General features: G+C 38.4%; 1 protein-coding gene across 22 annotated transcripts in view; it reads left to right on the top strand.

Moving 5' to 3' along the window:
- Positions 1 to 21,427, top strand: part of RYR2 (ryanodine receptor 2) — a 722,683-nt gene that overhangs the window by 627,950 nt on the left and 73,306 nt on the right. For 13 of the 22 annotated variants that reach the window (XR_010599784.1, XM_065589065.1, XM_065589067.1 and 10 more), the window contains 5 exons: positions 1,459 to 1,532; positions 13,630 to 13,662; positions 15,099 to 15,179; positions 16,140 to 16,228; positions 18,742 to 18,870. Coding sequence is in view for 21 of the 22 variants with exons in the window: in XM_065589065.1 (XP_065445137.1) it covers positions 1,459 to 1,532; positions 13,630 to 13,662; positions 15,099 to 15,179; positions 16,140 to 16,228; positions 18,742 to 18,870 (406 nt within the window). In the remaining variant the exon portion in view is untranslated. The remainder of the gene's footprint in view (positions 1 to 1,458; positions 1,533 to 13,629; positions 13,663 to 15,098; positions 15,180 to 16,139; positions 16,229 to 18,741; positions 18,871 to 21,427) is intronic. The other 9 variants (XM_065589068.1, XM_065589074.1, XM_065589075.1 and 6 more) reach the window with 2 other exon arrangements.

The following is a 21,427-nucleotide window of genomic DNA, read 5'->3' on the forward strand; positions in this document are numbered from 1 at the left end:
CTACCAGCTGCAGAGGCGGCTGGGAGCCCTGGAGCTTGAGGGCCATTTAAAGGGCCTGGGGCTCCAGCCGCTGCTACTACAGTGGAGCCCAGGGCCCTTTAAATCGCTGCCTGAGCACTGCTGCCAGAGCCCCGGGGTAGTAGCGGCAGCTGGGGGCTCGGGCGGTGATTTAAAGGGCTCGGGGCTCCCAGCTGCTGCTACCACAGTGAAGCCCCAGGCCCTTTAAATTGCCAAAGGAGCCCCGTGAGTCCCGGCTGCCGCCGCAACCCCAGCAGGGCTCAGGCGGCGATTTAAAGGGCCCGGGCAAGAGTGGTGGCTGGAGCCCCGGGCCCTTTAACTCACCGCCAGAGCCCTTGGGTAGCGGCAGCGGGCCTCTGTCAGCAATTTAAAGGGCCCAGGGCTCTGGTCACCACTACCACCCTGGGCCCTTTAAATTGCTGCCAGAGGCCTGCTGCTGGAGCCCTGGGGTAGCGGCGGCGGGGTTCCGATGGTGATTTAAAGGGCCAGAGGCTCCCAGCTGCTGCTACCGCAGCGGGGCCCTGGGCCCTTTAAATCGCCACCAGAGCCCCTGGGGTCTCGGCCACCTCCGCTACCCGGGGGCTCTGGCAGCGGGGCTCTGGCAGCGGGGCTCTGGCGGCAATTTAAAGGGCCCAGGGCTCCAGCCACTGCTGGGAAACCCAGGCCCTATAAATTGCCACTTGGAGAAACTGGTCTGGTATGCCGTACCGGGGCGTACTGGTTTATATTCATCTCTGCCTGAACCCTCCCTTACATGGAGCAGGCTGAAGCAGGAAGGCACACAGCGCTTCAGCATGTCTCAGCCGCATGGTTCCAGGTGGAAGCAGAACAGTAAGAAAGGGGGAAGCTCCCCAGGTAATTACGGCATAAACATGGGGTTACCTGCACTGTACACTTTTATCTGCCAGGTAGTCCCAGACATCCAATAATAAAGTTGGAGCCTGATTAAACCCATGTAAAATGTTTCCTATCCTCCTTCCGGTATGGCCAGACAGTGATCTGTGTTTGGGCTTACACAACTATGTAATTTCCCAGTAGATAATGAGGGAATATGTGTACACTCAAATAATAATGTATTATTTTTATGAAATGTGAGATATATAGATAATATACATGTACTTTCTTTTTCAGTAAATCATAATGAGCTACATTCTGCTATCATTTACACAGTGAATCCAGTGTAATTGAATTGACTTAATGGAATTTCTCTAAATGTGCAACCGTGTAACTTAGAGCTGAATTTGGCCCATTGTTTAAAAAAAATGGTGTGCCTGGCTTTAGTGACATTACATTTCAGTTATCTCCTAAACACTATTTTCCATCTTCCAGCTAAGATGATAATTATATTTCTAAGTTTAATTCCATCATTTTGAAAATCAACAAGATAAAATATTGGATTTATCAAAGAATCTAAATGCTATATTGCTTTTCTCATTGCAGCGTTCTTGACCTAAATGCATTTGAACGCCAAAACAAAGCAGAGGGCCTTGGCATGGTGACAGAAGAAGGATCAGGTATTATCATCTTATGAAAATAATCTTTTCCTTTTTACTGTTCTTCATCAAAACTGTATAGTTAAGGACCCTTGTAAATCTGCACCAAGATGTTTAAGGGTGAAGCTAAGATGATATTTCTTCAGATAGTTTATAATTTAACTGGCCTACTTTAGACAGTACTAGACAATAAAAGATCACTAGAGCACGTTTGAGAGTGAGGGAATGTCTCAGAGGAGTGCAGTATATCATTTTGAAGTAGCAAAGAAAATATTATGAGTAAATTTGAAAGGAGATTCCAATCACAAACAGCAGTATTTATGTCAAACAACTTAGAAATCCCTAACCAGTTTCAGCATAAAATAAAATGAAGGGCTCCCAACTGATTTGTTAAATTGTCTCCGGCTGAATAAAAAATAGACAATTTAGTAAGCAATAAATTAAATATCAGAGGTCAAGGGAACAGTAGCTGCTGTTTGGAAGACATTTGTTGTGAAAGTTTCTGTTTTACAAGTATTTCTGTGTAATTTGTCTTTTTGAGAAATATTCTGATATTTTATGTTTACTTATGATTTTGAAAGAATTTGGGTTTTCTACCTTCTGTGTTGTCAGTTCATTGTTAGTTTCTTTCTTTTGTCTCATAATGTGTTCTGTCATCCTATTAGTGTGGTTGTCTGGAACCATTAGGTTTATTTTTTTATGTGATTAATAGAGCTACCAAAGCACATTTTCTCTATTCCCAATTACATTCTTCATTCATCATATTTTTCTGTGTTTAAATCCTACAACTAACTAATCCTTTTACATGTTTTTATTCTTAAAAACAAGGAAAAAAAGCTTGACTGCGTATTCATTATTGTATTTTGGAGTTCATAATTCATACCTGCTTCACTGCATATGTCATTGGCTACTGTGCCTGTAGCTGTTTTACATGACATATGTCTTGATTGTTCAAGTGCTTGCATCACATTGTTTAATTTGACTGAATGCCTTTAAGACAGATCACATGTACTTTTCTAAAATTATTCTCTTTCATCAAAAGTGCTCCCATAGCTTAATAAATTGTAGGTCATATCCTTCTTGCCTGACTCATTTGATTAATCTCAGTCAAGTCAATTTACATGAGTAAACTTTGGCCCCATTACTCTGGATTGTGCTGTCTGTCTTATAAGGCATAGGCTGGCTTGACCATTGCTTTCATGTTTCTCTGCAAATTATTCTCCAGAATGTTTGGACATTCTGGGCATAATTTCTATTAATATATATTTTTAAATTATTATTAATAATTTTGGCTTTTGAAATGGGCGTTTTGATACAGGATCATTTTTCTTTTAATCATCTACCAAAGTTATTAGAAATTACAAATTTTGCAAGCAACTATAAACGACTCTTTGACAACTACATAAGTGACTTTTCTCATATCAGGGTATTTTCATGCTTCCTCATCTGAGAATTTTTTGGTTGGTTTGTTTGTTTGTATTTGATCTTTCTCTTTAGTGCAGAACTAATTTGCCAAAACCAATACTGAGTGTCTTTTGTATCTGCTAAAAACAAATTCTCAACTTTTTTTTTACTTTTTTCCTGTTTTCTTTTCTTTGAACTAAATGTCCTGTCCACCCTTCCTCAGTCATCAGTCATGAGCGTGGTAATTATTAAAAACAAGCTGCCTTCTATTTATTTTTTCCTGTTGTTAGCTTTGTGTCAGCACTGTACAGCTCCTGAACACCATGAGTTTTTTTTGTTCCTATGAGGCTTTTAAACAAGTGGATTCTTTTCTATTATTATAATTGTGTACTCCAAACTCTTCCGTTTTTATGCCAACTTTCCCCACTTCTTTGTTCTTCCTCCCTTTCTCAGGATTTGCACAGTAACTGGCACGCTAGATGTAAGAGCAGCAAGCTTTTTTTTAATTTATTTAATTTTTTTTTTGTTTGGTTGTGGTTTTTTTTAGTGGGCCCAGTATTTGCAATGGTTGGATGTTTTTAAAAAATATATCTATATGTATATACAAACCCTTGTGCTGTAGTCCTCCTGTACTATTTTGTTGTGCATTTAATGTGGCTTTATCGCTGCATTGATTTTGTGCAATCACAGGAAATCAGTGGTGGATCCAGAGAGGGCTGGAGGTTGGGATAGAAAGGAGATGTTGGCTGCCACTGGCTAGCTTTACACTATGCAGTCAGAATTCATTTTCTACTACAGTACTTGCTAAAGTAGCTGGTAGTTTAAAAAACAAAACAAAAAGAAAACACCTCTGCTGTTTCTTTTCAGGGTTACATCAGGATGTTACTAGTTATTCCTGATATTTTGGCACTTTGAGAGCTTTTTCATACAACAGAGAAAATGTGTATCCCTTAGAGGCAAAGGATAACAATAATTCATCTGTCACTGAGCACACTCATTTTAATTCATTGAATACGAGTTATAGGCAGCCCAATGCCATTGGTATTAATGCCTAATAGCATTATGAAAGCCCAGCCATTGTGTCTGGAGGAGAAATTATAGATCCTGCTGTGAATGATTGCTAGACATTCTAGATTGTATGGGATAGCTGAGCTCCCATAACTGCTAGCAATCCTACAAATACCTATCTAAAAAGTCATTCCAAGAGAGCACCAAAGTTTAGATTGGGTGACCCCGGGAGAATATATTTTTTTCCATTCCATTTTACAGTACAGATACTTACTCCAAGATTCAGGAACATGTGGTTGATTGTTAGGGAAATGGAGTGAGGTCCAGAGTACACACTATAACCTGGTTCCTTGCTATTTCTACATTTGATGCAGGAATTTATCAATGAGTTGTTAACTTGTTATTACTGAATATGAGCCAGAGTCAGTTTTTACTCAAGTCAGTTGTAAAAACTTCTGTTGACTTCAATGGAAGTAGGCTTTGACCTCTTAGTAGTGGTGGTGTTCTATAAAACTTGATTTCTTTTCCCATCTCCACATTGGCATTAGCAGAAAACCCTGCAGTGAGTCAAGATGAATTGCCCCTTTCCAATCTTCTCTTTGTGCTATCCCATCTAAGCTCCTTGTCTTGATTCCCCTTTCACTAATACCACCTTCCTGTACAAAATCCTGGAACCCCCACTGGTAAAAACACTGATGGTTCTTCAGCAAATGTGTTTCTTACTTGTTTTTGTGATGTACTTAATGTTGTATCTTTCTATATGTATATTTGTTTTGATTGTCATGTTTCTTTTACAAAAAAAGGTTCAAAATCAAAGTTGCACAAATGTTCATTATCCCATTTGATGGTTTTCCATTTTTCATTTAACTATCTCTGTCTATGCTGTCTCACCATGATCATGATAACCTTGAAAGTGCAATTTTTCTCTCCTCCCAAAGCCCTTACTTTAGTTGACAGATAATGGAATGCATTTGTTTAATCTACACTTGCATTATCTTGCTATTGTTGGGCTCTCTTCTAGTACAGGATTTTTTTTGTGTTAACAAGACTTCAAAAAGAAACTTGAATATGTCCTTGGGTCAGAATGATTTTTCCTAAATTAGCTGGTGAGGCAACTTCTGTAAAAATTACCGGTACTTGCCATTTGAAACACATACCCTCCTATATGACTGGCATGGTTTGCATAAAATCATTATTGTTGTTTGTGATGTATGGTTAAACTTACTGTGCAGCAAGGAAAAGAGAGTTTGGGTCAGGCTACTGGAGTTCTGCTTTAGCCAAATACTGTATCCCTGAGATACTAATCACTTTAAAATCTGTTGATATTATTAACAGTAATACTCTTGATACCTTTTATTTGAAAAATTTAAACTGCTTTACAAATAAATAAGCCTCACAAACCCCTGTAAGATAGGTAACCATAATTATACCCATTTTATAGATGGATAAATAAAACAGTGAGATTAAGTGATTTCCCCAAGATGACATAGCAAGTCATTTAACCGAGTTGGGAAAAGAACCCAGAAATTCTGACTTCCACTTTCTTCCTTTCATCATCAGACTGTGCAGCTATCCTGTTAAGAGTTTCAATAGAAGATTGATTAGCAGTCTCCTTAAAAAACATAGAATTACTACAATTATCTGAGATTGATTTTATTTTAATTGGAGTTAATATTCATATTCTTCATTTAATACAATCTCTACAATCTACTAAATACTCGTATGCTTGAAAAAAATTACTAAGATTTAGAAGAACTTCTTTACTAATTGAAAATAGATTTTTAGACCCATTTTTCATTTCATTAAATCTTTTGTGAATCTTGCCCTTTGTTAGAGGAATACTATAATTGCATTTGACTGATCTCACTTGAGAGACAGTTTTGGAATAGTGCCATGGAATTTTAAAATACAGAGGATAACAATACTTCATTTCTGATGCTGACAGTATTTGCCATGTGCTCAGGGGCGGCTCTATGTTTTTTGTCGCCCCAAGCACGGCTGTCAGGCGGCTTTCAGTGGCATGCCTGCGGGCGGTCCGCTGGTCATGCAGATTCAGCGGCATGCCTGCGGGAGGTCCGCCAGTGCCGCGCCTTCAGCGTCCCCCCCCGCCGAATTGCCAACGAAGCCGCGGGACCGGCGGACCTCCTGCTGGCATGCCGCCGAACGCAGCCAGACTGCTGCCCTCACAGTGACCCCCCCGCGGCTTGCAGCCCCAGGCATGCGCTTGCTGCGCTGGTGCCTGGAGCCGCCCCTGCATGTGCTACAATGTCATCTTTGGTTCAAGGCCAGTTGATTTTTATCTTCAGAAGACTCATAAATTTCCACAGCAGCATTTATACAGAAAGGACACTTAAACAGTAGTTGAGGGCTTCACAGACAAAACTCTACTTGAACTCAGAGTGCTAGCATTCTGTTATAGACTCGTAATTGAAGCTGACAATATATGGATGTTTTCTCAGCAGTATTGAATAATCCATTCATTTTTAAACTATACAATGGAATGAGGTTTAGAGATATGCATAAAACTATTGTTAAAATTGTTAACTTTTAGAATGGTGTTCTTTAAGAACATAAGAATGGCTATACTGAGTCAGACCAATTGTCCACCTAGCCCAGTATCCTGTCTTCCGACAGTAGCCAATGCCAGGTGCCCCAGAGGGAATGAACAGAAAAGGTAATCATCAAGTGATCCATCCCCTGTTGCCCATTCCCAGTTTCTGGAAAACAAAGGCTAGGGACTCTTCAGAGCATGGTTTTGCATCCCTGCCCATCCTGGCTAATAGTCATTGATGGACCTATCCTCCAGGAACTTATCTAGTGCTTTTTAAAATCCTGTTAGAGTCTTGACCTTCACAGCATCCTCACGCAAAGAGTTCCATGGGTTGAAAGCATTGTGTAAAGAAATACATCCTTTTGTTTGTTTTAAACCTGCTGCTTATTAATTTCATTTGATGACCCCTAGTTCTTGTGTTATGAGAAGGAGTAAATAACATTTACTTTACTCCTGATTTGCTTTCGCCACACCAGTCATGGTTTTATAGACCTCTAACATATTTCCCATTTAGTTGCCTCTTTTCCAAGCTGAAAAGTCCCAGCCTTATTAATCTCTCCTTATATGGAAGCTGTTCCATACCCCTAATGTTTTTGTTGCCCTTTTCTGAATCTTTTACAATTCCAGTATCTCATTTTTGAGATGGGGTGACCACATCTGCACACAGTATTCAAGATGTGGGCATATCATGGATTTATAGAGAGGCAATATGATATTTTCTGTGTTATTATCTATCCCTTTCCTAATGATTCACAACACTGTTAGCTTTTTTGACTGCCACTGCACCTTGAGTGAATATTTTCAGGGAAGTATCCACAATGACTCCAAGATCTCTTTCTTGAGTGGTAACAGCTAATTTAGACCCCGTCATTTTTTATGTATAGCTGGGATTATGTTTTCCCATGTGCATTACTTTGTAGTTATCAAAACTGAATTTCATTTGCCATTTTGTTGCCCAGTTACCTAGTTTTGTGAAGTCCCTTTGTAACTCTTTGCAGTCTGCTTTGTTCTTAGCTACCTTGAGTAGTTTGGTATCATATGGAAATTTTGTCACCTCACTGTTTATCCCTTTTTCCAGATCATTTATTAATATGTTGAACAGTACTAGTCCCAGTACAGACCCCTGAGGGGACACCCTAGTCACCTTTTTCATTCTGAAAACTGACCATTTATTTCTACCCTTTGTTTCCTATCTTTTAACCAGTCACTGATCCATGAGAGAACCTTCCCTCTTATCCCACGACAGCTTACTTTGCTTAAGAGACTTTGGTGAGGGACCTTGTCAAAGGCTTTCTGAAAATCTAAGTACACTATATCCACTTCATCACCCTTGTCTACATGCTTGTTGACCCTCTCAAAGTATTCTAGTAGATTGGTGAGGCATGACTTCCTGTAAGAAGAGCGGACTCACCCCTGCGGCGCCTCCTACTGGTCGTCCAGGGAATTAGCTCACCAGCCTCTGGAGCGCCCTCTGCAGGCCGGTGTTCCGCCTTGTCCTCTTCTGGCACCCGTGTCCCTCCCAGGACCCGGTGCCCCTATTACTGGGATGCTGCCCCCTGGCAGTACCCCACAGATCTTGGTCTCCCCTCCCTGGGGAACCCCCACCCACTATCCCCACCTTGCCTCAGCACTAGGCCACTGCCAGTCACCAACTAGCCCCCGCTCCCTGGGGCAGACTGCTGTATAGACCACTCATCACTGGCAAAGGGGGTTTGGACCTGCTGCCTTGGCCTAGCCCTGGGCTGCCCTCTGCAACCCCCAGTACTCCTTAGCCTTCTCCTAGGCCGCAGCCTGGGGCTTTCCAGGCTGGAGCTTTCCTCAGCCTTTCCCCAGCCCTGCTCCATCCAGGTACTCTGTGTCTAGCTCCCTGCAGCCAGGCCCTTCTCTCTCTGAAGGCAGAGAGAGACTCTACTGAGTTCCTGGCTCCCAGCCTCTTATATAGGGCCAGCTGAGGCCTGATTGGGGCCTGGGCCCAGCTGCTGCCACTCCCCCCAGTCAGCCCAGTAGCTGCTTGCTCCCTGGGCTATCTCAGGCCCTTCCAGGCAGGAGCAGGTGTCCACCCTGCTACACTTCCCTTTACAAAAAGCATGTTGACTTTTCCCCAACAAATCATGTTTATCTATGTGTCTGATAATTCTGTTCTTTACTATAGTTTCAAACAATTTGCCTGGTATTGAAGTCAGGCTTACCGACCTGTAATTGCCGGGATCACTCTGGAGCCTTTTTAAATAATTGACGTCACATTAGCTATCCTCCAGTCATTTGGTACAGAAGCTGATTTAAATGATAAGTTACATACCACAGTTAGTAGTTCTGCAATTTCACATTTGAGTTCCTTCAGAACTATTGGGTGAATTCCATCTGGTCCTGGTGACTTATTACTGTTTAATTTATCATTTTTTCCCCAAAACCACCTCTAATGACACCTCAATCTGGGACAGTTCCTCAGATTTTTCACCTAAAAAGAATGGCTCAGGTTTGGGTATCTCCCTCACATCCTCATCCATGAAGACCGATGCAAAGAATTCATTTAGTTTCTCCGCAATGGCCTAATCTTCCTTGAGTGCTCCTTTAGCATCATGATCGTCTAGTGGCCCCACTAGTTGTTTAGCAGGCTTCCTGCTTCTGATGTACTTAAAAAAAATTGCTGTTACTTTTTGAGTTTTTGTCTAGCTGTTCTTCAAATTCTTTTTTGACCTTCCTAATTATAGTTTTACACTTCACTTGCGAGAGTTTATGCTCCATTCTGTTTTCCTCAATAAGATTTAACTTCCACTTTTTAAAAGATGCCTTTCAATACAAGTGGCAAAGTATCTAATATTATAATCTGCTGACATCTCTTAAATGGATATTGTAAGTTTGAAAATCAATTTTCAATCAGTTCAAATCAAAATCAAACCAATTCAAAAACAAAATTTCTTATTGTGAATGACACCTAAATTATAAAAAGGACATTATTTTTTCTTTTCATGTTGTTAGGTGCTTTTTAAATTTCTCCTCAGTTGAACAATTGTAGTTAGTTTCTAGCCAATTTTATTGTTATATTCTTATATACAAGTACAGTGCTGGAATCTTTGGGGGAAAAACGCTGCAGTGAAATGTTGATTAATAAAGTGTGGATTCAGTTAGATTCTTTTAATGTAATGGAATTATTTCTGTTTGTCTTAGCTCTTAAAAAGCTTATTTTTATAAAATCTAAATACAGGGGGAAATGTGACCTGACAGTTATCCCTTTAAAGATTAGCCTTTCACCAATTTGCATGCCTGGCACACATTCCATTTGATAACACAGATAGAATAAAACACAGAAGAGTTGTTAAAAACCAATAGTAGTACAAAATAGTTAAATAGGCCCCAGTCCTGCAAAAACATGCATTCTCTTAACTTTAAGCATGTTTTTAATTCAATTGAGCCGGATTCTCATTTACAGTAAGGTCCATTCACACCGCTTTAGCAGTTAACATTAAGCATGTGCTTAAATCTTTGCAGGACATTACCTCGTGTTAGTGGCAGTCACATACATCTTGAAATTAAATTCATATCAACAATATTTATAAGCTGCTGAAGCTGATATGTGAATGTTCTGAATTAGTGTATTTCCAGCTAGCGTTACTGCATCCTTTTGCTTGGGAGAGTTGCCTGCTTCAACCTCTGCTGTAGCAATCCTTTCCATCTTCACATCTCCCTAGCAGAGTTTCCACCTGTGAGGGCCCTGCACTTGGGTTTACACTAGTACAAGCAAAACTAGCTTGCTTGGGCTAGCAGAGGTAGTTGTGCATGGCTCAGTGAGGGGGAAAAGGTTACTTTATCTGGCTTGAGGTCTTGAATGATCCGTTTCCTATGAGATTTATTGTAACTGAGCGGCAATAAAGAGACAATGACAGACATATGGCACTGGTAACTCAGCGGAACAATTTCTGGATCTTTTAGTGGAAATAAATTAATTGGTGTTACTATGGCAGATCTTTGCTGTTTGACAGTTGTGCATTCGTCAAAATTGGGCCCTTGTGCCTTTTAGAATGGTAAATATTTTGTAATATATAATGGCCCACAAATCTGTTTAAATATTAATAGCAGTGGGGATTTCAAAATGGAGGCTAGGAAGGAATTAATGAATCGAGATTCAAACACTTTCAAGGAGATACATATGCTTGTTACATTCAATCTTATTTTTATTTTACTGCAGACGTTGCTTCTGTTTGTATACATCACAGAATCAGACTCGCAACTGCACACACTGTAGGCATAAAGCCATTCATGTGTGTAACCATACCATTTATGTGCAACATGGGCAATGGCAGCATTTTAACCAAATAGTTACATGTTTAAGCAAATGTACTATAGTATATACATCACATCAATTGAAGCTAACCTAAGCAGTGACTCACTTCCCTAAGTCATGCTATATGCAATACGTATATTTGTAAGTACACTATATGTATAAATGTTTGTGTGTGGAGGCATGAATTTGTGTATGTGACACCAAAAGTGGCTTGCTTCGATTTTAAGCAAAGAAATGGATCTGAATTCCAGATGTGTAACTTGTAGTCTCCAAAGAGACACCTCTCTATAGTCATTAAATAGTGTTTGTATCCTGAAAAAATGCTAATGGACCAGCATTTGTTTGTGAGTCAGATTATGGTCTATTTTTTTAATGCTAAGGATTTGTCATTATAAAAGAGATTCAGATATTTTATTGGTCAGAAGAATTTGATCTCTGTAATCAGTACAGGCATACTGCTTAAAACTGCTTGTGATTAACATTGAAACATATAAATAGTTTGTTTTTAAAAAGGAATCTATGGGTCTGATCCACCACTGCCTTTGTTCCTTATGATAGGGGGCATACAACACTACCTTTCTGACTTGGTATAATTTTGTGTATGATTTGTACTCATTTTACACAGATGTAAATACATTTTTCCATGAGGTACTGTGAATGATCAGATCCAATATACTAGGAGGGAGGATAAAACTGAAATAACAAAACCTCAAAAGACAGTCTTTCATTATCTCAATGAAAACCCACTTATAGTAACTCAGCGGTTATGAAACCATCTCTATAGAGACATTGAATGAAAGAACCAAATGCTTTGCAGTGTGCAAATTGCAATTTCTTTTCAGCAAACTGATTCTTATAGTGAAGTTGATGTGTCAGGAAATGATTTCATTATAAAGGAATATTGCTATCATTTAATTCAAGGCTTTCCTGTCCCTCCCCACCTTCCCTGAATGTCTCCAAAAGCTGAGAAGGGGAAAAGAAAGAAAAGCAAAAGTGGAGAGGTATTGAGAGGGAGGTGAATGGTAGGAGAGGAAATAAAAATAAATATTTTCAGCCACTTTAAAGGACATTATCAAATGATTACATTTTTAAAGGCCTCCTCAACCATTCCTCTTACTTTGGACTTTCCCTCTCACCATGGTCAAAGTGATGCTGAAGTTTTTAATAGCACCAAACTTGTATCTAGTGTTATTTTTATGTATATTGTTAATATATATATTTTTAATATTCAGTACACACACAACCACTTAAAAGTCAGGCATAGGACACTCAATATTGCCAGGTTATAAGCACTATGGTCTCGACCCAGCAAAGTTCATAGGCCTTGATTCAACCAAGCATATGCTTTTAAGTGCTTTGCTGAAATAGGGACTTAAGTATGTGCTCTATTTAAGCACATGAGTATTCCATTAAAATTAATGGCTGGAGTGCTTAGCACTTTGTGTTATCAAGTTCAATATGAATATTAATTGGTTCTGAGAAACTTTCTGAGTGAGAATGAAAGTGAGAAATGAAAGTGAGAAAACAGGGCAGATCAAGTGCTGTTCAAAGCTCCTGCCAAGCTTTGTACAGTAGTTTGTTTTAAAAAGCCACCATTTTTTCTTGTGACTATACTACTTTAACACTCTCACCTCACCTAGGCCCTAATTCAAGAAAGCATGCTGAAGTGTTCTTGTGCTTAAATATTTAAATATTTTCCTCAATTGAGGTCCTAATTTTGCTGCATCTACTGAATTTATTTTTCCTGTCACTTTTTATGCTCCCCCCCACACACACCTTTTCCAAGTGAAAGTGGTCAGCTAGCCACGTGGCAGAATTAAATTTCCTTTAGAAGAAAAGAAAATATTCACCTGGCAAACATTTTTTTTAAAATAGGGAGTGGGAGGGGCCTAAATAAAATACATGTGAAATATTTGCTCTATGAAAAAAAAGTTATATTGAAACAATCTTTAACTGTAAGAGTAACACAGATCAATTTTACTGGAATATTGAAATCTAAATGATTAATGCAGTTTTTTTTAACATTCCCGTAATAGTCTTGATTTGTGTTCTTTGTTCATGCCAAACTGCCACTGAAGTCGGTGAAAGATTTGGATACTCAAGGAATGTGTAGTTAGGCTTTTTGTAGGCTTGATCCTGCAAACACTTATGTAGGATTAATTTTCCTTACATGTGTTATCCCCTTGAAGTCATTGAAGTCTCATTTACATGCATATGTTTTTGCAGGCTCAGGTTCCATAAGGGTAATTGAGATTCTGCAAGGTTCTTAGCATTCTGGCCCCTATCCAGCAAAGCACTTAAGCATATACTTAATATTAAAACATGAGGAATCCAATTGAGTTATAAAAATAAAATGCTCGATATTGCAGGATGCTGAACATTCTAAGTCCAGCAAAGTGTTTAAGCATCTTGCAGAATTGAACCCATATATAGTACTGTTGATTTATATACTACTTGTGTGCACAGGATCCTCTTTTAGTCTTTTGTGTTTCGTTATTTAATTAGTTGTAAGGATTTTCAATCTTGTACAGTTGAAAAGCTATATATCTGGTATAAATGTCCGACCCAGAGACAAATTGTGTTAAACATCATCTAGTACTTGATTCATTGTCAGGGAGAGGACTATGCAATTTTTTTTTCTTTTTGCCATTTCAGTGAGAATGCAGCAAGAACTAGGGGGAGGAAAAAAACATTTTAATTCTCCCTATGTTTGCCACATTTTTATGTATACCTGGTGATACTTGGTTTGATCACCAAATATTGTGTCTTGCTGGCCAACAGGGAAAAGAGTGAAATGATTTTATATACTTCTTTTAATGTTCACATTAGTTTTCAAAATGGTTTTGCTTCCTAACCCTACCATTATACTGAAGCCTCTCACTTTGAAAGTCACAGACTGCGGACTGGTAAGTCCATTGGCTATTTGTAATTGTAATCATTCATAATTTTTATGTACAGTAAACATCCAACCATATTCCTGTTTATACATTATATATATGCATATATATTGTCTCTCTAATTCAAGCACTTCCAGTCTGTGAGAAGTTTTATATTTTTGTTTAACTCTCATTATTTCTTTTATTCACCAACTGAAAAGGATAGTGTTCTTAATATCACATTGGATTTGGAAGTTCAGGTACCAGTCCAAAATGCCTCCTATTTTTAAGAAAACTTTCAGAATTAATATACTGTACTTTTTCAATTTACTTGCATTTTTGTCTTTTAGTTTCATGCCATCATCAAGTAACAAATGATTGCACATTAAAATCCTCTGTATTTTAAAAAAATAATTGTTTCCATTTTTGCCAAGACACCATTTGTCCCCAAACTATTTGTATAAATAACTATTTGTATAAAGCCCTAATAATGAAATCATTTGCCTTTAATACCCCAGTGTAGTTTTGCTTGCTATTATGTCTTCCCTCTGTGCCAATTTATCGAGCTTCCAGTTCAACTTTGTTAATCCCTGATCTTTCCTAGACCCACTAATGCTTCCCCTTTTCTCATTTAGACTTCCAGATTGACTCTCTGTACTGATAGGATTGTAGAGGTGCATTAATTGAATGGAGACCATGTTAGTGTACCATGATTTTCTTAAGCAATTCTGGAGATCTTTTAAAGCTCTAAACACCTGGATAACTGCTATCTACAGAAAAACTAGGCCATAGGGCCTAGTTCTGCAAAAGTCCTTAAGGACACGCTGAAGTCCAGCCCCATTCAGAAAAAACACTTAAGCGCATACTTAATGCTTTGGTTAACCAGAACTAAGGGAATTAGGTGCCTCGTATCCACTGGCTTTCAATGAGAATTGGTTGCCTAACTCTTTTAGACTCCTTTGAAAATCCCAGGTTAAGTGTTTTCTGAGAACATAAATGTCTATAAAGTTGTTGGCTTATTTTGCTTTAAAAAATATATATATATTTGTATAGGTCTCTTTTCTGCAATACTTGATTAATTTTTCGGGCTTTTCAATATTTATCAGACATTGGAACAAAGTAAATCCAGTATTAACCTTTGTACATGATGCAGACTTCATGCCAACAAAAACAAAAGAAGAGTGTAAATGATGGATTTTTTCTAAAATGTTGCCAAGCCCATGCTGCCACATTGTATAGAGAGAAATTTGTGTCTTGAAATGTAAATGTTCTTTTCTTATGGAAGAGAAATAGCACCTATCTGCCAGCCACATGCCATGCTTCAGATAGAATAGTGGCTATAAATTGCATTTTGTATGTTTGTTTGTTAATGGTGACTTCAGATTAAATATGGAGATTTGGTAAGAGGGAGTGGGGAGCTAGTTGACAGTCTGTGATAATTTGTCCCTCCATCTGGCTTTCCACAGGAGAAAAGGTAATGCAGGATGACGAATTCACCTGTGACCTCTTCCGCTTCCTCCAGTTGCTTTGTGAAGGACACAGTTCAGGTTTGTGGGCAGGCTGCCAGTCAGCTGAGCCAAGGTGATGGTAACCAGGGATAAAAGCTCATCAGTGCTGAAGGCTTGGCAAGTTTTAAGGAAATATTATGAAAGGTTCCTGAGTAGCTGAACTGTACATGAAAGAAAAATATTTATGTGGAGTTAAAATGTCAAGTTTCCTTGTTCATTTAAACATTGGGAGAAAAAAATGGCTCACAAAATGATAACTCCTGGAGCAAGAACTGTGTGAAAGGTAAATTAAATAGAAAATGAAGTGTACTCTAGTTTTAGCTCCTGATCACTAAATGAGAGGAAAATCTCAAAGGAGGGCTTTGCAGTGAACATATTATACTTTGGCATGCACAGTATTTTTAGAGTTCTGGTTGTCACTGGAATGTCATTCCAGGAGCATATGGGAGATCTTCATTGAAGGAGGAACAATAATTTTTCATATATAAAAGCAAGAAATACTAGCCATTTCTTTTAAAGTATTTTTAATATTAGTTCACTTACTCATATACTTTGTGGCATTATAAAAAAAGATTCCAGTTTATAGCTGTCAAATATTCATATCATTGTCAACAGTAATGGCATAAGATTTAATTCGGATCTCATTTAGACTAGTGTAAATCGGGAATAATTCCAGTGACATTAATGTAGCGACATCAGTGTAAAATTGATATAAGTGAGATCAAAGTCAGACTTATAATATGTTCACAGGAGAAATCAGATATTAGAACTTGTAAACTGTTACATGATCTCCTCAATAAGATGGTACCATTCAGGAAGAGGTAAACGGTTCATTGAATTAAAATATGGATTTAAACAGGAAAGTTACTTAAAAGATGTTTCAGGTCTTTAAAGTAGGTTTTGACCAATGGATTATACCAGAATTTATTTTAATAAATAATTCTGAAAATATTTGAGATTTAAATACATTTTAACTTGAACTCATGCTCTCATTTTTAGATTTTCAGAATTATTTGAGAACTCAAACTGGTAACAACACAACTGTCAATATTATCATCTCCACTGTGGATTACTTACTGAGAGTTCAGGTAAACCCATTTTACATACTAATTTCAAATAAATACAAGTAGCTGCCTTTTACTATTTCCATCTATACCTCATGTGCCTTAACACAGAGATGCTTTAGTTTGCTTTGATTATGAGTAAACTAAGCCTACATTACATTTACCAGTACATTACACATTCATCACAATACTGCTGCACTTGAATATCCCTCATACTCCATTTTTGGAGACACTGAAAGAGGGATCTGGAGCTGCTTCTTGGAGATAGTCTGATATCAATTCCAGCTTTGGGGCCTGGGTTTTCCGTTTGCTAAATCATTTCCTTGGGGAGCAGAAGATGGCAGAAAAAGACGTTATCACTGGGCATTTCGTGGGTTCCCAGCTAGGCCCTCTATCTTTCTATGGTGCACCGGATACACTGGTGAGAGCTGTGATGTCTGACATCACTCCCCACTGACATTCTGGCTTTCAGGAAGCTCAATCCAAGGTGCAAGGTCTCCTTTCTGACAGCAAGAGATTATTAGCAAGGTTGGAAAAGCCGAAACAACAGAACTTCGATGGAAAGACCAGACTTACAGCCAAGCTAGAGAAGGAGGTTCATGGTCTGTTTCCAGAAGCAATTCCCTTCATCTGACTTCATTTATGCCTCCTTCGCCAGAAGTCGCAGCCACAGCAGCAACAGAAGAGACAGGCTAAAAGGAGACACTTAAACATTTTCCATATTGTTAAATGGGAGACAGTTCTTGGCTAGATAGTATGGGGTCCTACTATGAAAAAACTGAGTACTACTACTTAATCCAAGAACAGGTTTTTCTGCTGCTCATATGTTCTCAGCACCTGCTCAGCCCTAACCTGTGGTTTTGCCCAATCACAGTATGCATTTTCTGTATTCTCTATGGTGACCATTTGACCCATTTCCTTGCATCAAGATGTGGAATTACCACAGGTTACTGGATATTGGAGATTATCCATTTCAAGTACATAATCCTATTCTATTCCATATAGGTTTTATACTGTGTTCAGCGCCTTCCAGCAGTGTTTAGTGACATGAGTACACATCTGTCAACATATTGTTTGTTCTCTCATCTTGTATAGTGGGGAGCGTTTTTTTTATGTGTATATTCAGGCGCTTAGCAACGAGCGCATGTGTGTGTGTGAACACACACATTGCTATGCATATATATTAGAGAAGGCAAGATCAAAGAACTGCACCTTGCACTTGGAGCTAAATGTGGTGAGGTTTGTGATCGTCTTTAGTTCCTGGGGGAGTTCATTCCACACACACAGACCAAGAAAGTTCTCTCTCCTTCAAATAAGCTTTACCTTTATTGTAGAGAGTTTCATTGTGCCAGAGGAGCATAGTTGTCAACCATGGTCTTCATCCTGGAGCTTTAGGGAATCTTTTAAATACTCTGGGCCCAGGCCATAGAGTGCCTTGAAGATAGGGACCAAGACCTTGAACTTGACTTGATGTTCTATCAGGAGCCAGTGTAGAGAGTGGAAGACAGGTTTCATGTGTTCATCATAGTCCATGTTGCTGAGGAGATGTGCTGCAATGTTCTGTACTATTAGGAGGCCTCAGTCTGATCTGGGGTTCCTATCCAAACTGAGCCTCTAACAATTGGAGCTAATTAGCTTTAGTTTAAAGAGATAATATCAAAATCCCATTTCTCTGGGAAAGCATCACATTGTCATAATCCATCCAAGGGTAATGCAGAACATCTCATTCTTTTTCTGAAGCAAGTGCATGAAGCACATAGAAGATGTATTGCAGTAAACATATTCATCATTTTACCTATATGTCTCATCTGTCTGAAAATCCACATTACTGCACACCTCACTGTATCTTTTTTTTTAATTTAACCAATTAAATTTCCTTTTAGCATTTTTTGTTGTTGTTGTTTCTAAAAATTCCAGTATGTGGAAAATCAATCCGTTTCTAGTTGTTGTTGCTGTTGTCAGTATTACTGTGTGACCTTGAAAGTTCTCTAGAGGCTCGGTGGTAATAACAACAATAAACCCTTTTATGTTTTGTCGCTCATTTTGATGAAGTTTCAACTGGCATTCTTTAAAGAAGATGGAAAAAAGAATTCTGTGCACAAAGAATATTCAGTTCCTTGATTTAGCTAGCTGACAGGCAGAGAATATAAAGACAGTATAAAGACACATAGTTCACATGAACAGCACACAGCACTATGTTAATGATTTATTCAGTTTAAGGACCCTTGTGTTTGTGTGAAGCTTGAAATAAACAAAAAGGCCAGGTAATCTAGATAAAAGTTAGATTTTGAAGGGATTTTTGGTTTTGTTTTGTTTTTCCCTGTGAGTTTCACTGGCAATGAGAGAGAAAATGCATTATGTTGATGATACCGAAAATCTCTGAGATTATTTTAAATCCATATGAATGAATGGAAAAAAATTTTTTGCTCACAACTAAGTTTGTTTTTTAAGTCTACTTTATGAAAATGCTGATGAACCAAGGAGTGGCGGTTTGAATATCTGACTTGTATATGTTGTTTCTTACATCTGTTTTATAGGAATCAATTAGTGATTTCTACTGGTATTATTCTGGGAAGGATGTTATTGATGAGCAAGGACAACGTAATTTCTCCAAAGCAATTCAAGTTGCAAAACAGGTCTTCAATACTCTCACAGAGTATATTCAGGTAACTGCTCACATTGTCATTTGCATGAAATTAGTAAGAAATAATGTTTTGAAATATGTGTAGTAGCCATTTGTTATTTTTTTGCAACCTAAGAATCTAGCAGATTCCCAGGTATCACTGAATTGTCTCCTCTTTTGCTAACCAAGACTGCTTGTGTCCCAATATTTAGCCAGTTGTGTCCTTTTCTTTCCAACAGGAACCTTGCCATTATAATTTGTTTTTGCACCTCAAAATTGTATTACTGCAATGCATCCTAATGCATTCTTCACATTTACTTTATCTGAAAAGTAAAACTAACGTAGAATGTGGCTGTGTGCTTAGTAAGTGGAATATCATGTGGCATATTCAATTAGTGCTCTGGCGTCTTGTCAGTTTCTGGCTGGAGCGTAAGGTGCTAGGGCTGATTATAAAGCTCTAAATATACTGCTTGAAAAAACTCTCTCCCCATGACATATTGCCACGTTTCAGATCTGCAGAGACTTGCTTGACCTGGACCCTCTTTGCAATAAACAAGAAGAAACTGCTGGCAGGATGTAATGAGCACCATAGAAAAGTTCTAGAAGAAATTAATAATTCTGTACTGAGTGCAGGGCTTGGAAGGGGTGCAACAAATAAAATATGGAGCCACACATTGAAAGATAAGAAAAAAAACTGAATAGCTGTGTCATTCCATGAGAACCATTCATTCTGTGCACTGACTGAGGCAAGGGGACTCATAGACTTTAAGGCCAGAAGGGACCATCATGCTCATCTAGTCTGACCTTCTGCCTATTGCAGGCAACAGAACCTCACCCACCCACTCCTGTAAAAGACCCATAAACTCTGTGAGTTCCTGAATTCCTCAAATCTTGATTTAGAGACTTCAAGTTACAGAGACTCCACCATTTACTCTAGTTTAAACCTGCAAGTGACCCATGCCCCATGCTGCAGAGGAAGAAAAAAAATCCCATGGTCTCTGCCAGGCTGACCTGTGGGAAAATTCCTTCCTGACCAAGGAAGTGGTGGTATGGTGATCAGTTAGACCCTGAGCATGTGGGCAAGAGCTGCAGCCAGACATCTGGAAAATAATTTTCTGTAGTATCTCAGAACCCTTCCCATCTAGTGTTCCATCACCCACCGTTGGAGATCTTTGCTACTAGCAGTTGCAGATCGGCTTCATGCCATTGTAGGCAGTCTCATCATATCATCCACTCCATAAACTTATCAAGCTCAGTCTTGAAGTCAGTTAGGTTTTTTTGTCACCACTACTCCCTGGAAACTTGGTCCTATGGAAAAACTTGAATTCTGGCACTTCCTAACTTTTGAGTACTCGACTTTGAAATCTTCATTGTTTAATGTAGTTTTTCTTTTCTATGTAACTAGCTAGAATTTTTAAAGAATCAAATTCTCCTGTGTTTTAATTTTAAAGTACCTTTTATTGTTCTCTTAAAAAAGGAAGTGTGATAAATGTTAGGGGAAAGTGTTAGGCAGCCTTAACATGGTTCACTACCATTCATCCTATACTATATTGGATCCTCTATCCACATACAGAACTTCTTTCCCCATAAGTAGACACTCTACTTGCAGATTGAGGTCCCATATAATTCATTTATTTCTTAGTGAATGTCACATACCAGTATGCTACAATATACTAGCCTTTTCCCATGTAAAATAATCAAGTGAGAAATGCTGCTTATGATAATATGAAGTGATAAAAAATAATTTGGGGCCTTTTTTCTGATTACACAATATTTTCATTATGGAAGTTGCGGTTCAACTGTCAGGAGATTATTCAAAACTCCACTATATGAAATAATGGCAATTATCAACAAAGGGTCCTGTGGCACCTTTAAGACTAATTGAGGCAGTATAGGCTGTGAACTAGTGGGAGAGAAACTTGGCCAAATGATTACAGAATGGCCTGCTACACCCAAACTGTTAGTCTTAAAGGTGCCACAGGACCCTCTGTTGCTTTTTACAGATTCAGACTAACACGGCTAACCCTCTGATAAATGGCAATTATGTTAATCAGCCAAAGGATAATTTTGATAAGCCAAAAAGTAGCTTTATCTGATAACTATTTTTGAGAAATTATCCCAAAAAAATAATGTTTAAAAAATAGAGCCAGATTCTGGAGTAACTCCACTGAAAGTAAATGATATGAAACCTATACGAGTGAGGATTCAGACCTCTAATCATTGTAATTTCTCTTGGGAAGGATTTATTTAAAGACGGAGCATACAGACTGTACTTTTTTATTCACATTCAAATCCTCATTATGGAAATCTGTATTATTTTAGAGCTCATAGGAGTGAATTGTGAAAGTACTGGCTTGAATAAGTATTAGTAGAAGCTGGTGATATGCAAATGTATGCACACAGCTCTAACAGATTTGGCCTGCTACACCCAAACTATTCTGTTCACAGTGTTAATAATTATCTTATTCATTGTCCTTTGAAATATCATCTGATGTTTGTAAAAATATGATACCATTGTAACACCAGACAGTGTTTTACAACAGGTGGAACTTGCTGAACAAAAAACAAGGGGCCTGATTCATCTCTTCTTAAAACAATTT

The sequence above is a fragment of the Chrysemys picta genome, chromosome 3, assembly GCF_011386835.1.
Source record: "Chrysemys picta bellii isolate R12L10 chromosome 3, ASM1138683v2, whole genome shotgun sequence".
NCBI lineage: Eukaryota > Metazoa > Chordata > Testudines > Emydidae > Chrysemys > Chrysemys picta.